This window comes from Heterodontus francisci, chromosome 12, assembly GCF_036365525.1.
Source record: "Heterodontus francisci isolate sHetFra1 chromosome 12, sHetFra1.hap1, whole genome shotgun sequence".
Lineage (NCBI taxonomy): Eukaryota > Metazoa > Chordata > Chondrichthyes > Heterodontiformes > Heterodontidae > Heterodontus > Heterodontus francisci.
Window position 1 is genome coordinate 109,327,818 of NC_090382.1, and position 21,904 is coordinate 109,349,721.

General features: G+C 46.0%; 1 protein-coding gene across 6 annotated transcripts in view; it reads right to left on the reverse strand.

Annotated features, from left to right (window-relative positions):
• The window catches only part of si:dkey-201i24.3 (kinesin-like protein KIF15-B), a 73,220-nt gene that overhangs the window by 40,872 nt on the left and 10,444 nt on the right, over nt 1-21,904 (reverse strand). For all 6 annotated transcript variants that reach the window (XR_010976127.1, XR_010976126.1, XM_068044070.1 and 3 more), the window contains exons 4-9: nt 15,940-15,987; nt 12,705-12,851; nt 11,398-11,475; nt 10,256-10,338; nt 8,429-8,536; nt 721-837 (exon numbers count right to left, since the gene is read on the reverse strand). Coding sequence is in view for 4 of the 6 variants with exons in the window: in XM_068044070.1 (XP_067900171.1) it covers nt 721-837; nt 8,429-8,536; nt 10,256-10,338; nt 11,398-11,475; nt 12,705-12,851; nt 15,940-15,987 (581 nt within the window). In the remaining 2 variants the exon portion in view is untranslated. The remainder of the gene's footprint in view (nt 1-720; nt 838-8,428; nt 8,537-10,255; nt 10,339-11,397; nt 11,476-12,704; nt 12,852-15,939; nt 15,988-21,904) is intronic.

The window sequence follows — 21,904 nt, forward strand, 5'->3', positions numbered from 1 at the left end:
TTGCTGCAATTATACAGGGCCTTGGTGAGGACACAGCTGGAATATTGTGTGCAGTTTTGGTCTCCTTATCTGAGGATGGATGTTCTTGCTATAGAGGGAGTGCAGCGAAGGTTTACCAGACTGATTCCTGGGATGGTGGGACTGACGTATGAAGAGAGATTGAGTTGGTTAGGATTATATTTGCTGGAGTTCAGAAGAGTGAGGGGGGGATCTCATAGAAACCTATAAAATTCTAACAGGACTTGACAGGGTAGATGCAGGAAGGATGTTCCCGATGGTGGGGGAGTCCAGAACCAGGGGTCATAGTCTAAGGATACAGGGTAAACTTTTCAGGACTGAGATGAGGAGAAATTTCTTCACCCAGAGTGGTGAGCCTGTGGAATTCGCTACCACAGAAAGCAGTTGAGGCCAAAACATTGCATGTTTTCAAGAAGGAGTTAGATATAGTTCTTGGGTCGAAAGGGATCAAAGGGTATGGGGCGAAAGTGGGAACAGGTTACTGAGTTGGATGATCAGCCATGATCATAATGAATGGCGGAGCAGGCTCGAAGGGCCGAATGGCCTACTCCTGCTCCTATTTTCTATGTTTCTAAGATGGAGTGATCCAATTGTGAGAGGACATGAGTTGTGAAGACGGAAGGCCCCTGATCTGAAGGAGGCAAGCTGACAAATGTTGGGGGAACGTGTTGGCAAAAGAATGAATAGCGTTTGAAGGCTTACCCATTCACGGCATCTTTCTCATCACCTCCCGTGAGGTCAAAGATCTGGATGGATGAATGAATACAACTACCATCAGTCTCTTGTTGCTCCAGTGTAATCGTAAATAATGTGCTGCATCTGGATTTACAAAGGACAATAAACAAATAGAGATTCCATAGTTTCAAAATATATGTTTAGCAACTGGTACACTATCCTCTCCTCACTGGAATGTCAGCTTGGATCACTAGGTCATGCTCTTGTTTTTAAGTCCATGTCCTGTGTTTAAGCCGCATTCCAGTGCACATAATTTAGTTTGATGCTCCAGTACAGTACTGAGGGAGTGCAGCACTTCATGTGAGATAGTACGTTGGAGTCCTGTCAGCCTTTTCCTGTGGCTGTCAAAGATCTATGGCACGGTTGAAAGAAAAGCAGGGCGTTCTCCTGGTTTCCTGACCAACATTCCTCTCTCAAGCAACTCCATCAAAAACACACATCATTCATCTGATTTCTTGTTGGTGGGTCCAATTAGCTGTTATGTTTATCCACATAGCAAAAAGTGGTGCGAGATGTAATCAAGTCATCTCGAAATGTATTTTCTTTCTCGTACCTGGGTTCAAATGCAACTCAGACTGTGAACTTAGTGCTAAGAATTGTTGTTTCTCTGTAGTTTAGCAGGTGTCAGCCATGTCTCGGTGGGTAGAACTCTTGCCCCCGTGTCAGAACGTAGTGGCTCCAGTCCCACTCCAGAGACTTGAGCACATAATCCAGGCTGACACTGAGGGCGGTACTGAGGGCGGGCTGCACTATCAGACGTGCCGTCTTTCAGCTGAGATGTTAAACCGAGGCCCCGATTGCCCTCTCAGGGTGGATGTAGAAGATCCCATGACACCAATTAGAAGAAAAGCAGGGGAGTTCTTCCTGGAGAATATTTCTCCCTCAACCAACACCTAAAACGGCTGTTTGTGGGAGCTTGCTGTGCGCAAATTGGCTGCAGCACTTCCTACATTACAACAGTGATTGCACTTCAAAAAAGTACTTCATTGACTATAAGACACTTTGGGACATGATAGGCATTATGTCTGTATGCAAGTTCTTTCTCTTCTTTTCGACCAATGGAGCTGGTTGTAAGGATTGTCATGCTAGGCCCCCACCTGCCAAGAATCAGGCACATCGATTTTGTCACAAACATTGATTTTTACCTGTTGTTGGAGCGAGGAAATGACTTGTTAAACCGATCAGCCGTGGCTGGAAAAAAAACATTTACATACTAAGAGACATTGAAGATGAGGAAGCGCATTCCAGGGCCCGCTAAGGAGGATACAATCCACAAGGGCCAGGACTGGTTAGACTAGCTGGTCACATGACTACCTGGCTGTTCCAGGGTTTTCTTTTGAACTAGCCGCTGAGAGTTTGAAGGCAGAGTGTCTGTTTGCTCCTGGACTGAGAACATCTCTCTCCTGTCTGCTCCCATCTCTTTCTCACAAGCCTCTGAATCCACTGAAGACACATGAACCCCAAGAGAGAAAAGTCTCCTCCAGCGAACAAGGTTTAAGAAGAATACTGGGCCCCAACGAAAAGCAAGATCTACCTACAATCAAGGTCTCTACAGTGAGCTCGAAGAACCGTAATACACTCTTCAGATATTGCCTCAAACTTTTCCACTTTATTTTTTCTCTGCTCTTTTCTGTCTCTATTTGCATGTATGTATCACGTATGCATGCTAGCGTGGGCGTGTCGTGTATCCGTAGGCATTAACCAAATTAGAGTTTAAGTTTAATAAATTTCAACTTTTCTTCTTTAAACCTAAGTAAGCCTGTTTGTGCTGGTTTCTTTGCCTTATAATTGGAAAGCGGTGAATAAGGATTCACCAAGGGGGAGCTAAAAACAGTGTGTGTTTAAAAGTTAAACCCTGTTATGGTACAACCAGGTGAAGACTGAGAGGGAACCCTAGACACCTTTCTCACCGGGTCGTATCAGGATCTTAAATGAAATAATTATGGCAATGTTTGTCCAATTCCTAACTCATGACACAAAACTGCCCCAAATTTGGTACTATATTGGCATTGAGATGCAGAAAGGCTGCTATAATAGATTGGCAGATGTAACACTGGTGCATGAGGGGTTCTCCTTTGAGGTTGAGGGAAAGTTAGAGGGAGGTCTTGTGCCTCTGCCTTTGCTGGACCTGCCCTTCTTTGCCGGGAGAGTAGGGGTCTGAAATAGGAAAGACTTTAACTTCCCACTGTTAACATCCATCACCTTGATCAACAGGACAGATTTACAATGGGGGTGAATTTCCTCGTGAACTCATGCGGAAATGGTATTTCTCCCAAAGGTATGGCAGTGGAATGGAAGAGGACCTGAGGAAATTTACCCCTTGTATCTTTAAACCCAAATAATTTACACTACAAAAGAGGCCATTTGGCCCATCGTGTCTGTGCCAGTTCTTTTGTTAGCACAATCAAAAGTCAATCCCATGCTCTACCCATAGCCTTTGTATCTTGCTCTGTCTCAAATATTTATCCCATTTTCTCTTCAAAGAATGCAATGTTCTCTGCTATCACCCACACCCTGTGGCAAAGCATACTCCCACTCACCATGAGATCTGCCTGTGCCAAAGGTGTTCACTCCTTGTGAGTGCAGTCTGCAAGGCATCTTTTCAAGCTTTGTGTCTACATGAAGTTTGCAATGTCGTAACAGTGGACCTTTAGCTGGATTTAACTTGAACGTCTGAATAGGTATTGTTACGACCTCAGTCGAGACTGTTAGCTTTAAAACAAGATATCGGAACTCCCCAGACCGATTAAAGAATTACACAACAAGATAGCACATTTTAAGACTTTTACTATAACAAACAAACTAAAGACGAACATTCGCTAAATAGTACTTAGAAGGTAGCTAATATATTAAATTACAGAGAAAGGTATTTCCCATTAATTTATTAAAACATTTGAAAACCCCACACCACATTTATACATTACAGTGTTCTCATTGAAACTATATCTTTGCAGTTAAAAGTCCCAAACTTCTCCCAGTTGCAATAGGTTGGATCTCCCAGTCCTTTTCAAAAAACAATGTCCTCATCTTCTTCCGAGCATATTCGACTGGACTTCCGTTAATAAGGCAATTTCTGGTGACCCTGTTGGTCTTTTCTCCTCCACAAACCTTAACTTTCAAATCGGTTCCAAGTCTTAACAGCCTTTCGCTGTATCAGTGTTCTGAGAGCAATTGTTTTCTCTCTCTCTCTTCTGAGGCTGCCGCTGCTGGTCTTCATTTCTGCCTTACAGCCTGTCAGACTTAGGAAAGCCTGTTGAATTTATCAACAGTCATTTGCCTTTTACAACTGTTACGACCCGGTGAGAAATGTATCTCGGGTTCCCTCTCAGCCTTCACCTGGTCTTACCATAACAGGGTTTAATTTTTAAACACACTGTGTTTTTAGCTCCCCCTTGGTGAATCCTTGTTCACCGCTTTCCAATTATAAGGTAAAGAAACCAACACAAACAGGCTTTCTTAGGTTTAAAGAAGAAAAGTTGAAATTTATTAAACTTAAACTCAAATTCAGTTAACGCCTACAGATACATGACGCACCCATGCTAGCTGCATGCGTGATACACACATGCAAATAGAGACAGAAAAGAGCAGAAGAAAAATAAAGCAGAAAAGTTTGCAGCAATATCAGAAGAGATTTTGTTACGGTTCTTCAAGTTCACTGTAGAGACCTTGATTGTAGGTAGATCTTGCTTTTCTTTGGGGCCCAGTATTCTTCTTAATCCTGGTGCACTGTAGGAGACTTTTCTCTCTTGGGGTTCATGTGTCTTCAGTGAATTCAGAGGCTTGCGAGAAAGAGATGGGAGCAGACAGGAGAGATCTTCTCAGTCCAGGAGCAAACAGACTTTCTCAGTTCAAAGTGTTTGTACAATTCAGAAAACAAAGTGATTCCTGACAACGCTGCCGCCCACTGACGTCATCAGGCTGTGCCACAGTGCGCCCATGTGCAGACGGGCTCCTGCTCTCTGCGCATACGCTGCATTCCGGCTTGCAGGACTGGTTAGCACATGCGCCGGTGACGTCATCGCGTGACATGTGCATCTTCGGGCAATGCGCCTGGTCGGCCTCTGCGCATGCTCTTTACGCAACGCCAACGGGTATTCACGCATACGTCAACCTTCGGATATTCACGTATGCATCAAGCTTCGGCGCGAGTTTCTGAAAGTGGAAGGAGGAGAAGTTTTGTCGGGAATTTTCTCGCATTTTATCGCAATTATTTAGTCGTTTTGGAGATTTCAGTCTGCTTCATTTTTATTCAAAAGAGGAGATTGCTCCAAGGTAAGTTGCTCTGAAAACATTTCCATTGTCTGGGGCACTGCATGTGCTCCAGTCCTTGCTGTAAGTTGCTCTGAAAACATTTCCATTGTCTGGGGCACGACATGTGCTCCAGTCCACTGCACTGCACTAAAATCCTTTCTGTTGTCTGGGGCTGTGTGCAGGCAGTACATGTGCTCCAATTCCTGTTGTAATTGGCTCTGAAAACATTTCCATTATCTGGGTGTTTTTGTCGATTTCATGGGATCCAGCGCCTGCTGCGTGAGATCAGCCATTGTGGATAAAGACATCAATGAGATCAATGCGATCAGAAAACATCTCCCAGCTGCAAAGGTTCTCCTCTGTCATTTCCATGTGATGCAGAGCATGAGGTGGAAGATCAGCAGCTACCCATTAAACGGTGAACTGAGGGATCAGTTGTTTATGATCTGCAAGGAAATGGTTCATGCACCTTTGGAGGACAAGATCACATGTCGTGGACACCTCTACCCACCCCTGCAGGACTACCTGCTTACAAACTGGATTCCACAGAAGGAGATGTGGGCATCATGTTCACGCAGTAAAGTCCTAACGTTTGGGAACAACACCAACAATCGCATTGAGTCAGAGAATGGCAAGATAAAGCACCTGCTCCACTCCTCCTCATCCATGAAGGAATGCATCTCAGCGCTGATCTTCCACAATAGTGTCCTGGATCGGGAGCGTTCCTAGTACACATTCCTGCAGGGAGCCTCTTTCAAGCGCATTGCAGAGGCACCAGCAGATCTACAATCATTTTACACGGGATTCACCAGTCATGCTATGAAGCTGATGCATCAGGATCATAGCCACATTCAGCGAGTACATGTCAAGGAGCAGGATAAAGGCACAGTGACTATGATTTCTGGTGCCAAACAGTACACACTGCAGATACATGATGGCCAGGCTACCTGCAGCTGCATCTTCTCCATTCAGACTTTGTGGCCCTGCAAACATGCTGTTGTTGTGCAGAGGCATCTGGGTCTGTCTTTGCAGAGGCTCGCCCCCAACTGCCGCTGGCGTGCATCTCAGACACCCACGAGGACAGGCATGGCTGCTGCCATTGTGATTACAGAGGAACAGCCAAGGCCCCTCAGCTACAATGAAAAATACTGCTTGCTTTCAGGTCACATGTATCAGCTACAACAGGCCGTTCTGCAGAGTGGAACGGCATCATTCATGCGGAAACTGGACTGGCTGCGGCAACAGACTCTCCGCTGGCAGCAAGGACTGGCCGATGAGATGGAGCCAATTAATTTGCCCAACAATTGCCCGGAGGCACCTTCAGATGGAGGTGGCCATGAGCTGGACATCAGTCAAGTGCCACAGTCCATGGATCCTGAGCGTTTCACCCCCTGGCCTAAAGAGCTGATGGACCATACATACACCTGCCTGTTCACAGCTCCACTTCCCCCACCTGCAGGACCCTCTCCTTGCTGTTCAGTCACACTGGCAGAGCCAATCACCGTATCGATGGTCACTGATATTCAGCCACCTGTTCCTGCACCCATCAGAGCAGTGCACATGGACACACAGCCAGTGATTCATTGGCGGTGTTATCAGTACATGCCTTTACTGCAGAACATAAAGCATGCTCAACAGTAATTTCATTGGAGGGAGGGAAGCTCTGACACTCCTGTTCTTTCCTTATTTCTTTTCATGTAAAACATGCCCTTGAGAAAACAATCCTTGAGACTTAAGGACAGCATTCAAGCAACGGAGGCAGTGCAGGAGAGGACGCAAGGATGTGCTGATTCCTGCATCTGAGGTGGGTAATAAGTGTTTCATTGGCGATGTTATCAATTGGTGCCTTTGTGCAGAACTTAAAAAGGTGTGCACAACAGTACTTTCAGTGGATGGAGGGAGGCAAACTCTAACACTGATGTTCTTTCCTTATTTCTTTTCATGTAAAACATGCCATCGAGTAAACAACGGGGTGGGGGGAGGTAGGGGGGGTGGGATGGAGAGGGGGGGTGGGGGTGTAGTGAGAGGGAGTTAAATTCAGAACTGCCTGAAGAGGGGGCTGCAAAAGGCAGGGACCAGACAGCTGCAATGCCTGTACAGTTGAGAGGTGGGGGAGAGAGTGACTGAATGGGGGATCTGCAGCTGAAGGGAACGGCTGGATGGAGAGGGCCGGAAGCGAGAGGTCGTAGAGAGCCACGGGGAGCGAGCGGCCGAAGACCTTGGTGTCGCCTGGTGCGGGGACCGGCCGGTGCATCTTTTGCTGTTGCAAGTTTATGGCGCATGCACAGAAAAACGCACTCCTCCTCCCTCCCTCCCCCCCTCTTTCCAGCTGCTCTGCTCCCCCCCTCGCTGCTCTCACCCGCCGCTCCGCTCTCTCCGGCCACTCCACTCCCTCCCCCCCCCCACTTGCTGCTCTCTCCGGCCGCTCCGCTCCCCTCCTACTCGCTGCTCCCCCTGGCCCGCTCCGCTCCCCCCCCCCACCACCCCCGCACCCCCACCCTCCCCCACCGGCCCCGGCCCACTCGCTCTCTCACTCCGGCCATTGTGTGCTGCCATGTGTTTAGGTTAGGTTGCCTCCGTGTGATTATTTGAGCAGCGCCATCTTTAGTCCTGGCAGCTGCCTGAAGTCGCAGACTGTGACGTTTTAGTGGCACATGCTGCATTTGTCACAGCAGTGCCACCTAGCGGTAGCGTTGTCAGCAAATGCAACCTTCAGAAAAACCCAGGTTGCCAAGCAGGTTAGTCATGTGACTAACTGGTCTGACCATATCTTGGATTGCATCACCTTAGCAGTCTCTGGAATGCTGCTCTTACACACAATCCCTGGTGATCAAGGTCCATCGTGAGTTGAATGTGTCAGGGAATGGTCCTTTGTCCTTCCAATCACTGTCTGTTAATAGGTAAATGTCCGTTCCAGCCACGGCTCATCTGGTTAACAAGTCCTTTCTTCACCCCAGTAACAATTTAAAATCAATGTTCATGACAAAATTAATGTGCCTCATTCTTGGCAGGTGGGGGCCGAGCATGACACAACATTCAGAGTCCATAAGTCTGACCATAGCAACTACCTGGGCCATCCTTTGTTTCCAGATGTTAGCAATTGTAACTCAAATTTGCTTTTTTCAGGGCCCCTGGCTCCCTGTTTACAATCTGAGAGTCTGGGAGAGTGAAACCCATTGTTGTCCGGTGTCACAACCTTTCCCTCTGCTTTCAAAAGGGTCTTTGATCTGGGTTCCTTGTTGTCATGGTAACCAAGATCCCTGTCTTGTCTCTCAACAGACATAGTGTGAGGTTACATGTCTCCTCTAATTCTTTTTACACTACATTAAAAATCAGTTTAAAAACATAATAATTCTACAAAGACCAGCATTCATAACAGCACATTATAGGAACACTCCTACTGCATCCATATCTATGTAGCTACCTTTCCAGGTGTGTTCCTGACAGTTTCTGGGCTTTTGTCCCTTGTTGGTACAAGCTCCAAGCATCTTCACAACTGGATACAACAATCTCACTGAGCTCTTCTGTGATTCTAGAACCAAATGAGATCAAAGGAATATAAATCATAAAACAGACATATGTGTGCTCTTCAGCAAATAAGTGGCAATTTGGATGGAGCTCAGGTACAGATCAGCCATGATCTCATTGAATACAGGGCAGGCTCGAGGGGCTGAATGGCCTCTTCCCGTTCTGATGATGCCTCCAGTTCTCAGAACCTATGATATCTAAACACATTTTAATATTTTATGCACTTTGTTGAGGTCCCCACTTTAACCACCATCTCGCTAGAGAGTGGAGATTGAGGGTTTTAACCAATGCTCACATACTTGGGTTGTTATTTCTGCTCTTCCAAATAATTATACACAAGAATTATACACTGCATCCTCTCTACTGTTTTATGAAAATATCACTGCCGACAAACAGTGCAATGTGGGAAATAATCGGGGAATCTCCGAATCCCTGAGGTGATCAAAACAAGTCCAGGAGAATTCTATGGCTGATCTGTATCTCAACTCCATTTATTTGCCTTGATTTCTTGGTAGCTTGGTACAAAATCTTTTCCGTACAGGTACCTCGTCGGCCGACGCTATAGAACAGGTTTCATGGCTTCACCTACTGTGGAGGTTTGGCTAATAGGCCTCTGGTTGCTTGGATTAGACTTGTTTCCCTTCTTGTGTATAATTATTTGGACGTTTACAACCCCGAGGCATCTCTTCGTGTCTCTGTTTAACGTACAACCATATTGTGGAAGGTAAGATGTTCAAGCAGGTGGATTTAAACCATGTTCAACTGGGCACAACAATTACACATCTGCAACTCCCAACACACATTGTGTAGAATCAGGGAATCCTAGTTATCTCACTAAACATACAGATCACACCTCGTGCTGGGGTAATCCATGAAACATGCACACCAGGTACATATATTCCCAAGATATATAAGGTTGGATTCTATGGGCCTCCCTTAGACTGGATTGTAGGCGGGGGGGGCACATAGAATCCTGACTGACGCAGGGAGGTGGAGGGCCTGTCACTGCCCCGTCACCAAGAGATTTTGCCAGGGTTGGGATAGGTCGATGACCAGACGCTAGTTAAATGGCCTATTAATGGCCACTCTTCCCCCCGCCGCTGGGATCTAACCAGCAGTAGGGGGTGTCGCCGCCACGCAGGGAGGGCACCTTGTAATATGAGGTGCCCTCCCTGTGGGCTTGCGGGGGCAGAGGGGTGTTTCTCCTCCATGGGCAATCTGTGGCAAAACCTCCACCTCCATGAAGCCTCCATCCCCCTGAACTTCATGCCCCCCCACCCTCGCCGGGGCCTTCCGGACTGGCCTCACCTCCCTGAGGGTCCGGGGTTCCAGCGCTGGTCCTGGTCTAAAGCCTCTGCAGTACCGGCAGTGGCCACTGCTCCCAGTGGAGTTGCCAGTACCCTGAACTGCCAGCCCCATGATCATTTTTAAAGAGATGGAGATCCCGGCAGCGGACACTTAGGGTCCGGAACAATGGAGGATCGAGCCGGGGTGACTCGAAAAGGCCGAGGCGGGGTTTCCCCTGCCTTTTCGGCCCAACACCAGGAGCCCCGCCGGCTCCACAAAATCCAGCCCATGTAATATATGAAATGTACGGTCCAAACATAACCAATGTGCACATGAAACACAGATACAATGCACCCTTACTAACATTCATGAGACACACAGGTCAGAGACTCCTAACACACATGCACCATGCATTGCGCATACAGGTCCCACTTACATCCCCAGTACTGGATGCTTCAGACATTGTATTTCTCTGTCATGTGGGTTGAGTAGATCTAGAGTGGAACCATCGATGTGAAACTGAAGGATTGTAAATGAGTGAGTCAGGGAACAGGTACAACAACAACAAAACCTTATATTCACGTAGTACCTTTAACATAGTAAAATGTTCCAAGGTGCTTCACAGGAATTATCAGACAAAATTTGACACTGAGATAGTAGGAAAGGTGACCAAAGCTTTGCTCAAAGATGTAGGTTTTAAGCAACGTCTTCAAAAGGAAGAGAAAGGTGGAAAGAAGCAGTGCTTTAGGGAAAGAATTGCAGACCTTGCAACGTAGGCAGCTGAAGGCATGGCCGCCGATGGTGGAGTGATTAAAATCGGAGATGTACAAGAGGCCAGAATTGGAGGAGTGCAGAGATCTGAGTAGGTTGTGGGGCTGGAGGAGGTTACAGAGATTGGAGGGAGTGGGGGGGGGGTGGTGGGTGCAACTCTTCGATTTAAATATTCTTGTGGATCTCACAGACCCAGAGCCCTGACCCCTGTTGTTCTTCCAGTTCCAGAGCCTTGACTCCGGCAAGGAATGGAAGCACAGGGTGAGGGGAGCATAGGTATTGGGAGCAGGAGTCAGGGCCCTTGGGACTGGGAGGAGTCAGTCTTCAGTGAGAGGCTGAAACTCACTGAATACAAGATTTCTCTGGCAATTAAAAAGCACACATTCTAGGCTGGGGAAGGGGAAGGGGGGGGGGGGGGCGGCGCAGGGTTGAGCATGTGTATCTTGAAAGTTACTGCTTGCGAATCCAGTCGTACCTGGCACCAGGCTCATGGGGAAACCATGAGTGCACAAGCGCATGTGCTGTGACATCCTCTATCATCATTCTATGTGCACAGCAGAAACTCACTGAGGGGAGAATTTTCTAGGTGTTTTCCCTGTTAGCTGCCGTATCTTCATTTGAAAGCCAGGAAAAATGGTGTAAATGGCATTTGTTCCCCGGTTCCCAAGTCTGTTATGATGAGGTTATGACGGATTTAATACATGCTGGCTTCCAGTATCCACCAGGGCCTTGATTATGGCGGATTCTTAGCATTTGCTTCCTTTTAACTAACTTTCGTAAATTATTATAAAATCCAACTGATTTCACCTGAATTTGTGAGACTGTGATGAGTCGCTTCTGATGGTCTTCATCCGACTCCATCTCTTCCATCAAGTCCTTCATCAGCTGTAGAAAATAAAGGTTTATCTGGCCTTAGTTTTAATGAATGTTACACCAGAGGAGAAATTAATGAAAGAAAGACTTGCATTTCTATAGCATTTCACTACCTCAGGACATCCCAAATATTTCACAATCAATTAAGTACTTTTGAGGGGTGGTCACTGTTACAATGTAGGATACATGGCACCAGTTTGCACACAGCAAGCTCCCACAAACACCAATGTGACAATGAACAGATAGTCAGTTTTTTGTTCCGTTGTTTGAGAGATAAATATTGACCAGGACACCGGGGAGAACTTCCCTGCTCTTCTTCAAAATAGTGCCACAGGATCTTTAATGTGCATCTGAGAGTGCAGATGGCATCTCAGTTGAACATCTCACCTGAAAGACGGCACCTCCAATGGTGCAGCACTCCCTCAGTACTGCACTGGCAGCATCAGGCTGGATGTTGTGTTGAAGCCTCCGGCAGTGGGACCCGGATGTGAGAGAGTTACCGACTGAACTATTGCTGACACCTAGTGCTGTGGTAAATGTTAATACTTTAGTAACTTTAAAAAATTCATGATGTGAATGTCGGGGGCAAGGCCAACGTCTATTGTTCATCCCTAAATGCCCTTGAGAAGGTGGTGGTGAACCGTCCTCTAGACAACTGAGTGGCTTGCTAGGCCTTTTCAGAGGGCAGTTAAGAGTCACCACATTGCTGTGGGTCTGGAGTCACATACAAGCCCAGATCTGGTTAGGACAGCACGCCCTCAAACCTGCTTCACCATTCAATGTGATCATGGCTGAGGTGAATAGCAGAGATACATTTAAGGGAAAGCTAGATAAATACATGAGGGAGAAAGGAATAGAAAGCTATCCTTATAGGGATAGGTGAAGAGGGGTGGAAGGACGCTCGTGTGGAGCATAAACATCAGCATGAACCTGTTGGCCTGTTTCTGTGCTGTAGAGTTGATGCAATATTGTAAGGAAAAGGGGACACAGGGCTTCAAAGGCTGGAGAACAATGATGTAAAGTTTCAGCTGAGGCCTTGACTAGTTAAATAATTGGGCGCATTCCTTTAATTGTTTAACTGTCATCTATTTGTTTACATACAAGCTCAGAAAATAAGTTGGACAACATGTAAATGCCTTACACAAACATTGGTAGCTATAGTGAGACGCTGGGCTCAATGACACCTGCAGGTGCTTTGATGAACTCTGTCCCTGTGCAGTGCAAGACGCAGAAAGCCTTACCTTACGCACGATGCCATCCTGCTTCTCATCTCCCCGTAGCAGCCTGCTCTTACCGGATGCGTACGTGCCGGACACAACCAGAGCCACATTGTACCCCAGCTTTGCCTTGGGAAGCAACGGTTTTACCAGTCCCTCGTAGACTCTCTCCTAACATGCAAATGTCATTGCAACAAGCAACATTAGAGAAAGGTGTTCCTTTGACTTAATGGGCAAATACACTCTTGGGTGTGATACTGTAACCACATCACATAACTCATCCATACTTAATACAGGCAGCCACCTATATCGGATAAATGACACTAACTGTTTGCCATGACTGTACAAGTCGATGGCTAAGACATTGCTAATAATGTATTAAGAGCGTCGGCCATTTTGGGTGGTTTAATAAGTGCTTATCGTTCTTTTATTCATTCACGAGATGTGGGCCTCACTGACACAGCAAGCATTTTTTGCCCATCCCTAACTGTCCTTGAGAAGGTGGTGGTGAGCCACTTTAACAATTGAGTGGCTTGCTAGACCATTTCAGAGGGTAGTTAAGAATCAACCACATTGCTGTGGATCTGGAGTCACATGTAGGCCAGACCAGGTAAGGATGGAAGATTTCCTTCTTAAAGGATATTATTGAACCAAATAGGTATTTATGACAATCCAGTAGTTATATGTTCAACATTACTGATACTAGCTTTATATTTATTTTATTTTTATTTAATTAATTGAATTTAAATTCCCCGGCTGCCATGTTGGGATTTGAACTCACGTCTCTGGATAATAAATTTATGCCTCTGCATTTTTCTTTCTTTTTTTTCTTTTGGGCCTCCTTATCTCGAGAGACAATGGATACGCGCCTGGAGGTGGTCAGTGGTTTGTGAAGCAGCGCCTGGAGTGGCTATAAAGGCCAATTCTGGAGTGACAGGCTCTTCCACAGGTGCTGCAGAGAAATTTGTTTGTTGGGGCTGTTGCACAGTTGGCTCTCCCCTTGCGCCTCTGTCTTTTTTCCTGCTAACTACTAAGTCTCTTCGACTCGCCACAATTTAGCCCTGTCTTTATGGCTGCCCGCCAGCTCTGGCGAATGCTGGCAACTGACTCCCACGACTTGTGATCAATGTCACACGATTTCATGTCGCGTTTGCAGACGTCTTTATAGCGGAGACATGGACGGCCGGTGGGTCTGATACCAGTGGCAAGCTCGCTGTACAATGTGTCTTTGGGGATCCTGCCATCTTCCATGCGGCTCACATGGCCAAGCCATCTCAAGCGCCGCTGACTCAGTAGTGTGTATAAGCTGGGGGTGTTGGCCGCTTCAAGGACTTCTGTGTTGGAGATACGGTCCTGCCACCTGATGCCAAGTATTCTCCGAAGGCAGCGAAGATGGAATGAATTGAGACGTCGCTCTTGGCTGGCATACGTTGTCCAGGCCTCGCTGCCGTAGAGCAAGGTACTGAGGACACAGGCCTGATACACTCGGACTTTTGTGTTCCGTGTCAGTGCGCCATTTTCCCACACTCTCTTGGCCAGTCTGGACATAGCAGTGGAAGCCTTTCCCATGCGCTTGTTGATTTCTGCATCTAGAGACAGGTTACTGGTGATAGTTGAGCCTAGGTAGGTGAACTCTTGAACCACTTCCAGAGCGTGGTCGCCAATATTGATGGATGGAGCATTTCTGACATCCTGCCCCATGATGTTCGTTTTCTTGAGGCTGATGGTTAGGCCAAATTCATTGCAGGCAGACGCAAACCTGTCGATGAGACTCTGCAGGCTCTTCAGTGTGAGATGTTAAAGCAGCATCGTCAGCAAAGAGGAGTTCTCTGATGAGGACTTTCCGTACTTTGGACTTCGCTCTTAGACGGGCAAGGTTGAACAACCTGCCCCCTGATCTTGTGTGGAGGAAAATTCCATCTGGTTACTCATCTAGTAACATAAGCACTATCGTTCCCTGTAATTAATGATTTATAAAGCTCTGCTGATTTCAGCCAAAGTTGTGTCCTCAAGCAGTTCAAGCAGCTGCACTTCAATCAATTCATTTGTGGAGTTCACTGACTGTGGTTATGTGGGTAAACACAGCAGTTATGCTGCACAAGGAGTGCCCCAGAAACAGTTAAATGATCAGTTAACCTGTATGGCTGACTAGGTCCCAAGCTCTGGAATTCCCTCCCTAAACCTCCCTCTCTCCACCTGTTTCTCCTTCTTTAAGATACTCCTTAAAACCTAGCATTGTGCTCATCTCCTCTTATCTCCACATGTGGCCCAGTGTCAAAATTTGTTTGATAACACTCCAGTGAAGCGTCTTGAGATGTTTTACTACATTAAAGATGCTATATAAAAATGCAAATTCTTGGTGTTGCTGTGCTGGTTGAGGGAGAAATGTTGGCGTTATGTTAAACTTGTCAAACCTTGGTTAGACTGTACTCGCAGTACTGTGAACAGTTCTGGGTGACATATTATATTAAAAAAAGAGGCACTGGGGAAGATGCAGAAACGTTTACTAGGATGATACCAGAACTGAGAGGCTATAGCTATCAGGAAAGATTGAACAGGCTGAAGCTCTATTCTTAGAAAAGAGAAGACTGATAGAAATCTTCAAGATTATGAATGGGTTTTATAGGATGAACATAGAGAAGAAATTTCCACTTGTGAGGAAGAGCAGAAACAAGAGACATAAAGATAAGATAGTCACTAATAAATCCAATAGGAAATTCAGGAGAAACGGCTGAGAGTGGTGAGAATGTGGAACACGCTACTGCAGGGAGTGGTTGCGGTAAATATTACTTAAGGGAAAGCTGGATTAGAAGGATACACTGATGCGGTGAGATAAAGGATGGTGGGAGGAGGCTCATGTGGGGCATAGACACCAGCATGGATCATTTGGGCCAAATGGCTTGTTTCTATCACAAAGGGCAGTGGAAATCAAGAACTCTTTTCCCCAAAAGGCTGTAGATGTTGGGGCTCAATTGGAGTGTTCAAGGCTGAAATAAATTTTTGTTGGGCACGAATATCAAGGCATATGGAGCAAAGGTGGGTAAATAGAGTTGAGCCAATTCATTTTTGCCTGTTTTGAGTTCTCAGCCAAGACCAATTTCACAACCTTTATGTGATTTTAATGATGTGTGTTTGGAGCTTCTGATAGTATAAACTGGGATCACCCATTTTGCCACAACATAGTGAAAAAGTGTTCCAGTTGTTTGGAATCCAAGAACTGTTGAAATAATGAGAAACCTTGCTGAAGGTGCTTTCTCACCTGGTCAGTGTCCTGGTTGAAGACGGCATCGTACGTGAACATGTGTTCCTGTGGAAAAACAGAATTATGTGAATGCAGCCCCATGGGTGATCCATAAAGCTCACACCTTCCACAGACTGTACCATTTACAGAGTCAGATTAACGCAGGGTCCAGCAGGGCTCAGGGCCAAGGGCTTCCAACCAATATTGGGCACTGTGATCTCAGTTCTCAGAACACCAGGCACATGACACCATGGCTTACCACTTGCAATAAAGGTCAAAATTACATTTGCCTTCCTGATTGCTGCTGTACCTGCATGTTAACCTTGTGTTTCTTGGACAAGTACACCCAAGTTCCTCTGAACATGAGCATTTACGAGTTTCACACCTTTTAAAATTATTCTGTTTTTCTGTTCTTACTACCAAAGTGCATAACCTCAAACTTCTCCATATTATACTCCATCTTCCACATGGTTGTCCACTCACTTAACCTGTCTATATGTCTTTGCAGCTTCATTGTGTCCTCCCGACAGCCGACATTCTCACCTAGATTTGTATCATCATCAACAAAACTTAGATACATCACTTTCAGTCTCGTTAGGGGGAGTGTTATGCTCTCCCCTGCGATGGGTTTGGGGGCAGGGATAGCATATAATCAGGTGGGATGATGGCGGGATGGATCCCACCACCTTCCCGCCTCTGCCGAAATTAAGTCCGGGTCGGGAAGGCCTGTGAACGGCCTTCCTGTCCCGCCACCAATTGAGGCCCTTAACTGGGCAATTAATGCCCAATTAAGGACCTCATCCCACTACCGCCGTAATTGGCCGAGCGATGGGTGGGCTGTCTCCACTCAGGTAACACAGCAAGAAAAATTGTGTGGATAGCTCTTCGGCTGCTGGTGGGACGGCGGGGGGGGTCCCTCGTTAAAAGGCACAGTGCCTGATCGAGCGACCTGACGTTGGGAAGGTGGGGAGGGGGGGGGTACTAAGAGCTAACCTCCTGCCCTTGCTGCTGACCCCCCTACACCCCTCTCCCCCATGACCCCCACTCCACGAGAGCCGTCTCGCCCTGATCTACCTGTGGCTTGTGTCCAGCGCGGCTCCTGGACCTTGGGCGAGAGCTCCAACAGCAGCAGCCACCCCTCCGCGTTGGCACGGCTCAGTTAAAGAGCTGCTGGCCTCTGATTGGCCAGCAGCTCTCAGAGGGCGGGACTTCCATCACTGGGTTCCTTGATCCCATGGAAGGCTCACCACTGTCCAGTTAATTGCCTAATTGGCACTTGATTCGGCGGGCCTCCCAGAGAAGGGGCAACGCGGGGCTCTCGGAGGCAGTTTGCTGGAGGTCGAGACCCCTGTTGCCCGGATAAAATCCCAGCCTTTGTTTAAGTCATTAATATAGATTGTAAGTAGCTGAGGCCCCCCCAGCACTGATTCTTGTGACACTCCACTAGTTACAACCTGCCAGATTGAAAATGCCCCGTTTATCTTTACTCTCTGCTTCCTATCCATTAACCAGTCCTCCATCCATACTAACATATTACCCCCCAACTCCATGAGCCCTTATCTTGTGTATTAACCTTTTGTGTGCCACCTTATCAAATGCCTTTTGGAAATCCAAATATACTACATCCACTGGTTCCCCTTTATCTAACCTACTAGTTACATCCTCAAAAATCTAATAAATTTGTCATACAAGATTTCCCTTTCATAAAACCATGTTGACTTTGTCAAATCATACTATGATTTTCTAAGTGCACTGTTAAGACATCCTTAATAATAGATTCCAGCATTTTCCTGACAACTGATGTCAGGCTAACTGGCCAGTAGTTCCCTGTTTTCTCTCTCCTGCCTTTCCTGAATGGCGGAGTTACATTTGCTAACTTCCAATCCACTGGGATTGTTCTAAAATCTGTGGAATTTTGGAAAACCGTAACCAGTGCATCCACTATCTCTGTAGCTACCTCTTTTAGAACCCTCGGATGTGGGTCATCAGGTCTTGGGGATTTGTTGGCTTTTAGTCCCTTAAGTTTCGCTTTTGCTGTTAATTGCCTGAGGTTCCTTACTCTTATTAGCCCCTTGGATACCCTCTATTTTTCAGATGTAATTTGTGTCTTCTACTGTGAAGACAGACACAAAATATTTGTTGAACTTCTCTGCCATTTCCTCATTCCTCGTGATAATTTCTCCTGTCCCTGCCTCTAAGGGACCAACATTTACTTTAGCTACTCTTCTCCTTTTTATATACTTTAAGCTCTTACAATCTGTTTTTATATTCCTTGCTAGTTTATTTTCATTCTATTTTTCCCTTTTTATCAACCTTTTGGTCACTCTTTGCTGGTTTCTAAAACACTCCAAATCCTCAGGCTTACTACTATCCTTTGCACCATTATCAGCTTCTTCTTTTAATCTATAACTATCCTTAACTTCCCTAGTCAGCTAGGGATGGATCTTTCTTGTTGATTTTTTTTAATGGAATGTATTTTTTGTTGAACATTTTGAATCGTTTCTTTAAATGTTTCCCACTGTTTATTTACCACCATATCATATAGTCTATTTACCCAATCAACCTTAGCCAGCTCTCCCCTCAGAACTATGTAATTGGCTTTGTTTAAGTTTAAGATTCTTGTTTGAGACAGGAGTATCTTGCTTTCAAACTTAATATGGAATTCAATTGCCATGGCAATTGCAAGGGGATTGGAGTACAAGAATGAGGAAGTCTTGCTACAACTGTACAGGGCTTTGGTAAGACCACACCTGGAGTACTGTGCACAGTTCCATATCTAAGAAAGAAAATACTTGCCTTGGAGGCAGGACAGCGAAAGTTCACTAGATTGATTCCTGGGATCAGAGGGTTGTCCTATGGTGAGAGGCTGAGTAAATTGGGCCTATAATCCCTAGAGGTTAGAAGAATGAGAGGTGATCTCATTGAAACACACAAAATTCTGAAGGAGCTTGGCAGGGTAGACACTGAGAGGTTGTTTTCCCTGGCTGGGGAATCTAAAAGATGGGGGCACAGTTTCAGGATAAGGGGCCGATTATTTAAGACTGAAGTGAGGGAAATTTCTTCATTCAAAGGGTTTTGAATCTTTGGAATTCTCTACCCCACAGGGTTGCGGATGTTCCATCATTGAGTACATTTAAGGCTGAGATGGACAGATTTTGATCTCTCAGGGAATCAAGGGAGCAGGTGGGAAAGTGGAGTTGAGGTAGGAGATCAGCCACAATCATATTGAATGGTGGAGCAGGTTTGAGGGGCCAAATGTTCGACACTTGCTCCTATTTCTTACGTTCTTATGTTAGATGGCAGGCTTGTATTCCCTCGAATGTAGAGGATTAAGGGGGTGATCCTATTGAGATGTTTTATATGTTAAAAGGATTTAGAACATAGAAAAGTCAGCACAGTACAGGCCCTTCGGCCCACGATGTTGTGCCAAACCTTTAATCTACTCTCAGATCAAACTAACTACCTACCCTTCATTCTACTATCATCCATGTACCTATCCAAGAGTCGCTTAAATGCCCCTAATGTATCTGCTTCTACTACCACCGCTGGCAGCGCATTCCACGCACCCACCACTCTCTGTGTAAAGAACCTACCTCTGACATCTCCCCGAAACCTTCCTCCAATCACCTTAAAATTATGCCCCCTGGTGATAGCCCTTTCCACCCTGGGAAAAAGTCTCTGACTATCCACTCTATCTATGCCTCTCATCATCTTGTACCCCTCTATCGAGTCACCTCTCATCCTTCTTCGCTCCAATGAGAAAAGCCCTAGCTCCTTCAATCTTTCTTCGTAGGACATGCCCTCCAGTCCAGGCAGCATCCTGGTAAATCTCCTCTGCACCCTCTCTAAAGCCTCCACATCCTTCCTATAATGAGGCGACCAGAACTGAACACAATATTCCAAGTGTGGTCGAACCAGGGCCTTATAGAGCTGCAGCATTTGATTTGATTAGTTAGATAGAGTCAATTTCCTCTGACGTTGGGAATCAAGAGCAAGGAGACATAATCTTAAAATTAGAGCTGGGCTGTTAAGGAAGGAAATCAGAAAGCTCTTCTTCACACAAAGGGTAGTTGAATTCTGGAACTCTCTCTCCCAAAATAATTGTGGACACTGGGGGACAGCTGAAGCTTTCAAGACTGAGACTAATAGACTTTTGTTAGGCAAGGGTATTGAGAGATGTGGAGCAAAAGCGAGTAAATTGAGTTTGTTGTGTTTTCGTTTCCTTATGCTGACTAAGACTTCAGACATCAAAGTGCTAACCATACGTCAAGAGCCAGTTAATACTTAAATAGTGAGTTCCTTTATTGAGGGTGGTAGCATGGCATTACATTGCAAGAGAACGTTTGTAATGTCTGGTCTGTTTGGTGACCAGCAACAGGCTGAGGATGAGACTCAGTCACATGGTATGTTGCATCATTTCCTGTCGAGCAAGGTGCACTGAAAATGGAACCACAACCACCTAAAGGTGTACTACAACGTCCCCCATTTTTTGAATTAAAAGACTCCCCCTTATAATTAAACATTTACAATACAAGAAAAATGCGTGTCTATACATTACAGAACGATGAGCTAGAAAACTCACAGGGTTATGCATCTCTAAATCTTTGTGGTAGTCGGCTCACACACCCCAACTTAGTAACTGTAATGTCGGCTTGCGGTTGTTGGATCGCCTCACAGTGATCTGTGGGAGTAGTATGTTTGAATGTTGCACAGAATGTGGTCTTGGATCTTGTCCTAGACATAATGGAGTTACCTGGATGTTCAGAATGAAGTACTTCTCTGATTTGCCCTCTGTTTCTTCTCACAGTTGCACCATTGGCTGTACTGAGCTCGTACGAACCTGGCTCTGGACAGATCTGTGATACTTCATTTGGCTGCCACGCACCTTCCTTGGATTGCAGAACTCTTACTTGCAGTCCTATTCTTAGAGCTGGCAATTCTTTACCTGCTTTCCTGTCATGCACATCTTTCATCCTCCCCTGTTTTTCCAAAAATGCCTCTCTCACTTCTGGAAGGGTTGAGTAATGGAAGTGCAGTAGATTTGTATGTATTGGCCGACCAGATAATAATTCCACCAGTGAGGGTATCGTTGCACTCAGAGGAGTGGCTCTGAAATGAAGCATAGTAAAGCCTGGCTACCCGACTACACATGACTACGTGTCGGGTCCGGGTGGGGTCGGGTCTATATTCTGTCTCCAGCATTCGAGCTCGGGCCGGGTTGGGAATATTTGTCTTCTTTTTAATCTACGTTTTGGTGCGATTGTTTTGTTTCAATAACACGTTTGATATTATTAAATTCATTGAGATATTCAGGTCGGGTCAGGCATGAAAAAAAAATGAAAGGACTCGGGCTCCAGTCGGGTTCGGTTTGGCTGTGGTCGGCTTGGGCCCGGGTCGGGTTTTAATTTTATACTCGAGCAGGCCTTTAGTGTAGATGCTGCTTGGTTTTCCTACACTTCTGAATTAGTAATTTCACTGTCTGTACAAACCATTCTCTCAGCCATGCCGTTGGATATTGGGGAGTGAGGAGATGATGTAGCGTGGCCAATGCCCCACTTTTTGCACTTGTCCCTGAATGGCTTCCCTGTGAAATGAGGTCCATTGTCCAATATGGCCTCCCTGGGTGCTCCAAATAGACTGAAAATTGCACTTAGCTTTTTGGCAACCGTTGTGTTTGACGTATTATGCAATTGACGGATGATAGGATACTTTGAGAAGTTATCAGTGACAGCTAAGAAATCATCCACATGGATGTGGAATAAATCGGACACGATCTTGGCCCATGGATGTGTCGGCACCTCGTGAGGAATGAGCGGTTCATTTTGCTGACTTGGCACGTTTTCTTGGCATGCCTCACACTGGTTCACTGTGACCTCAATGTTGTTGTGGATGTCTGGTCAATAGACTGTTTCTTTGGCTAGTCTTCTGATCTGAGATTGGTGTAGCTGTTGTATGTCATGTCTCAATGTTTGGAGTATGATAA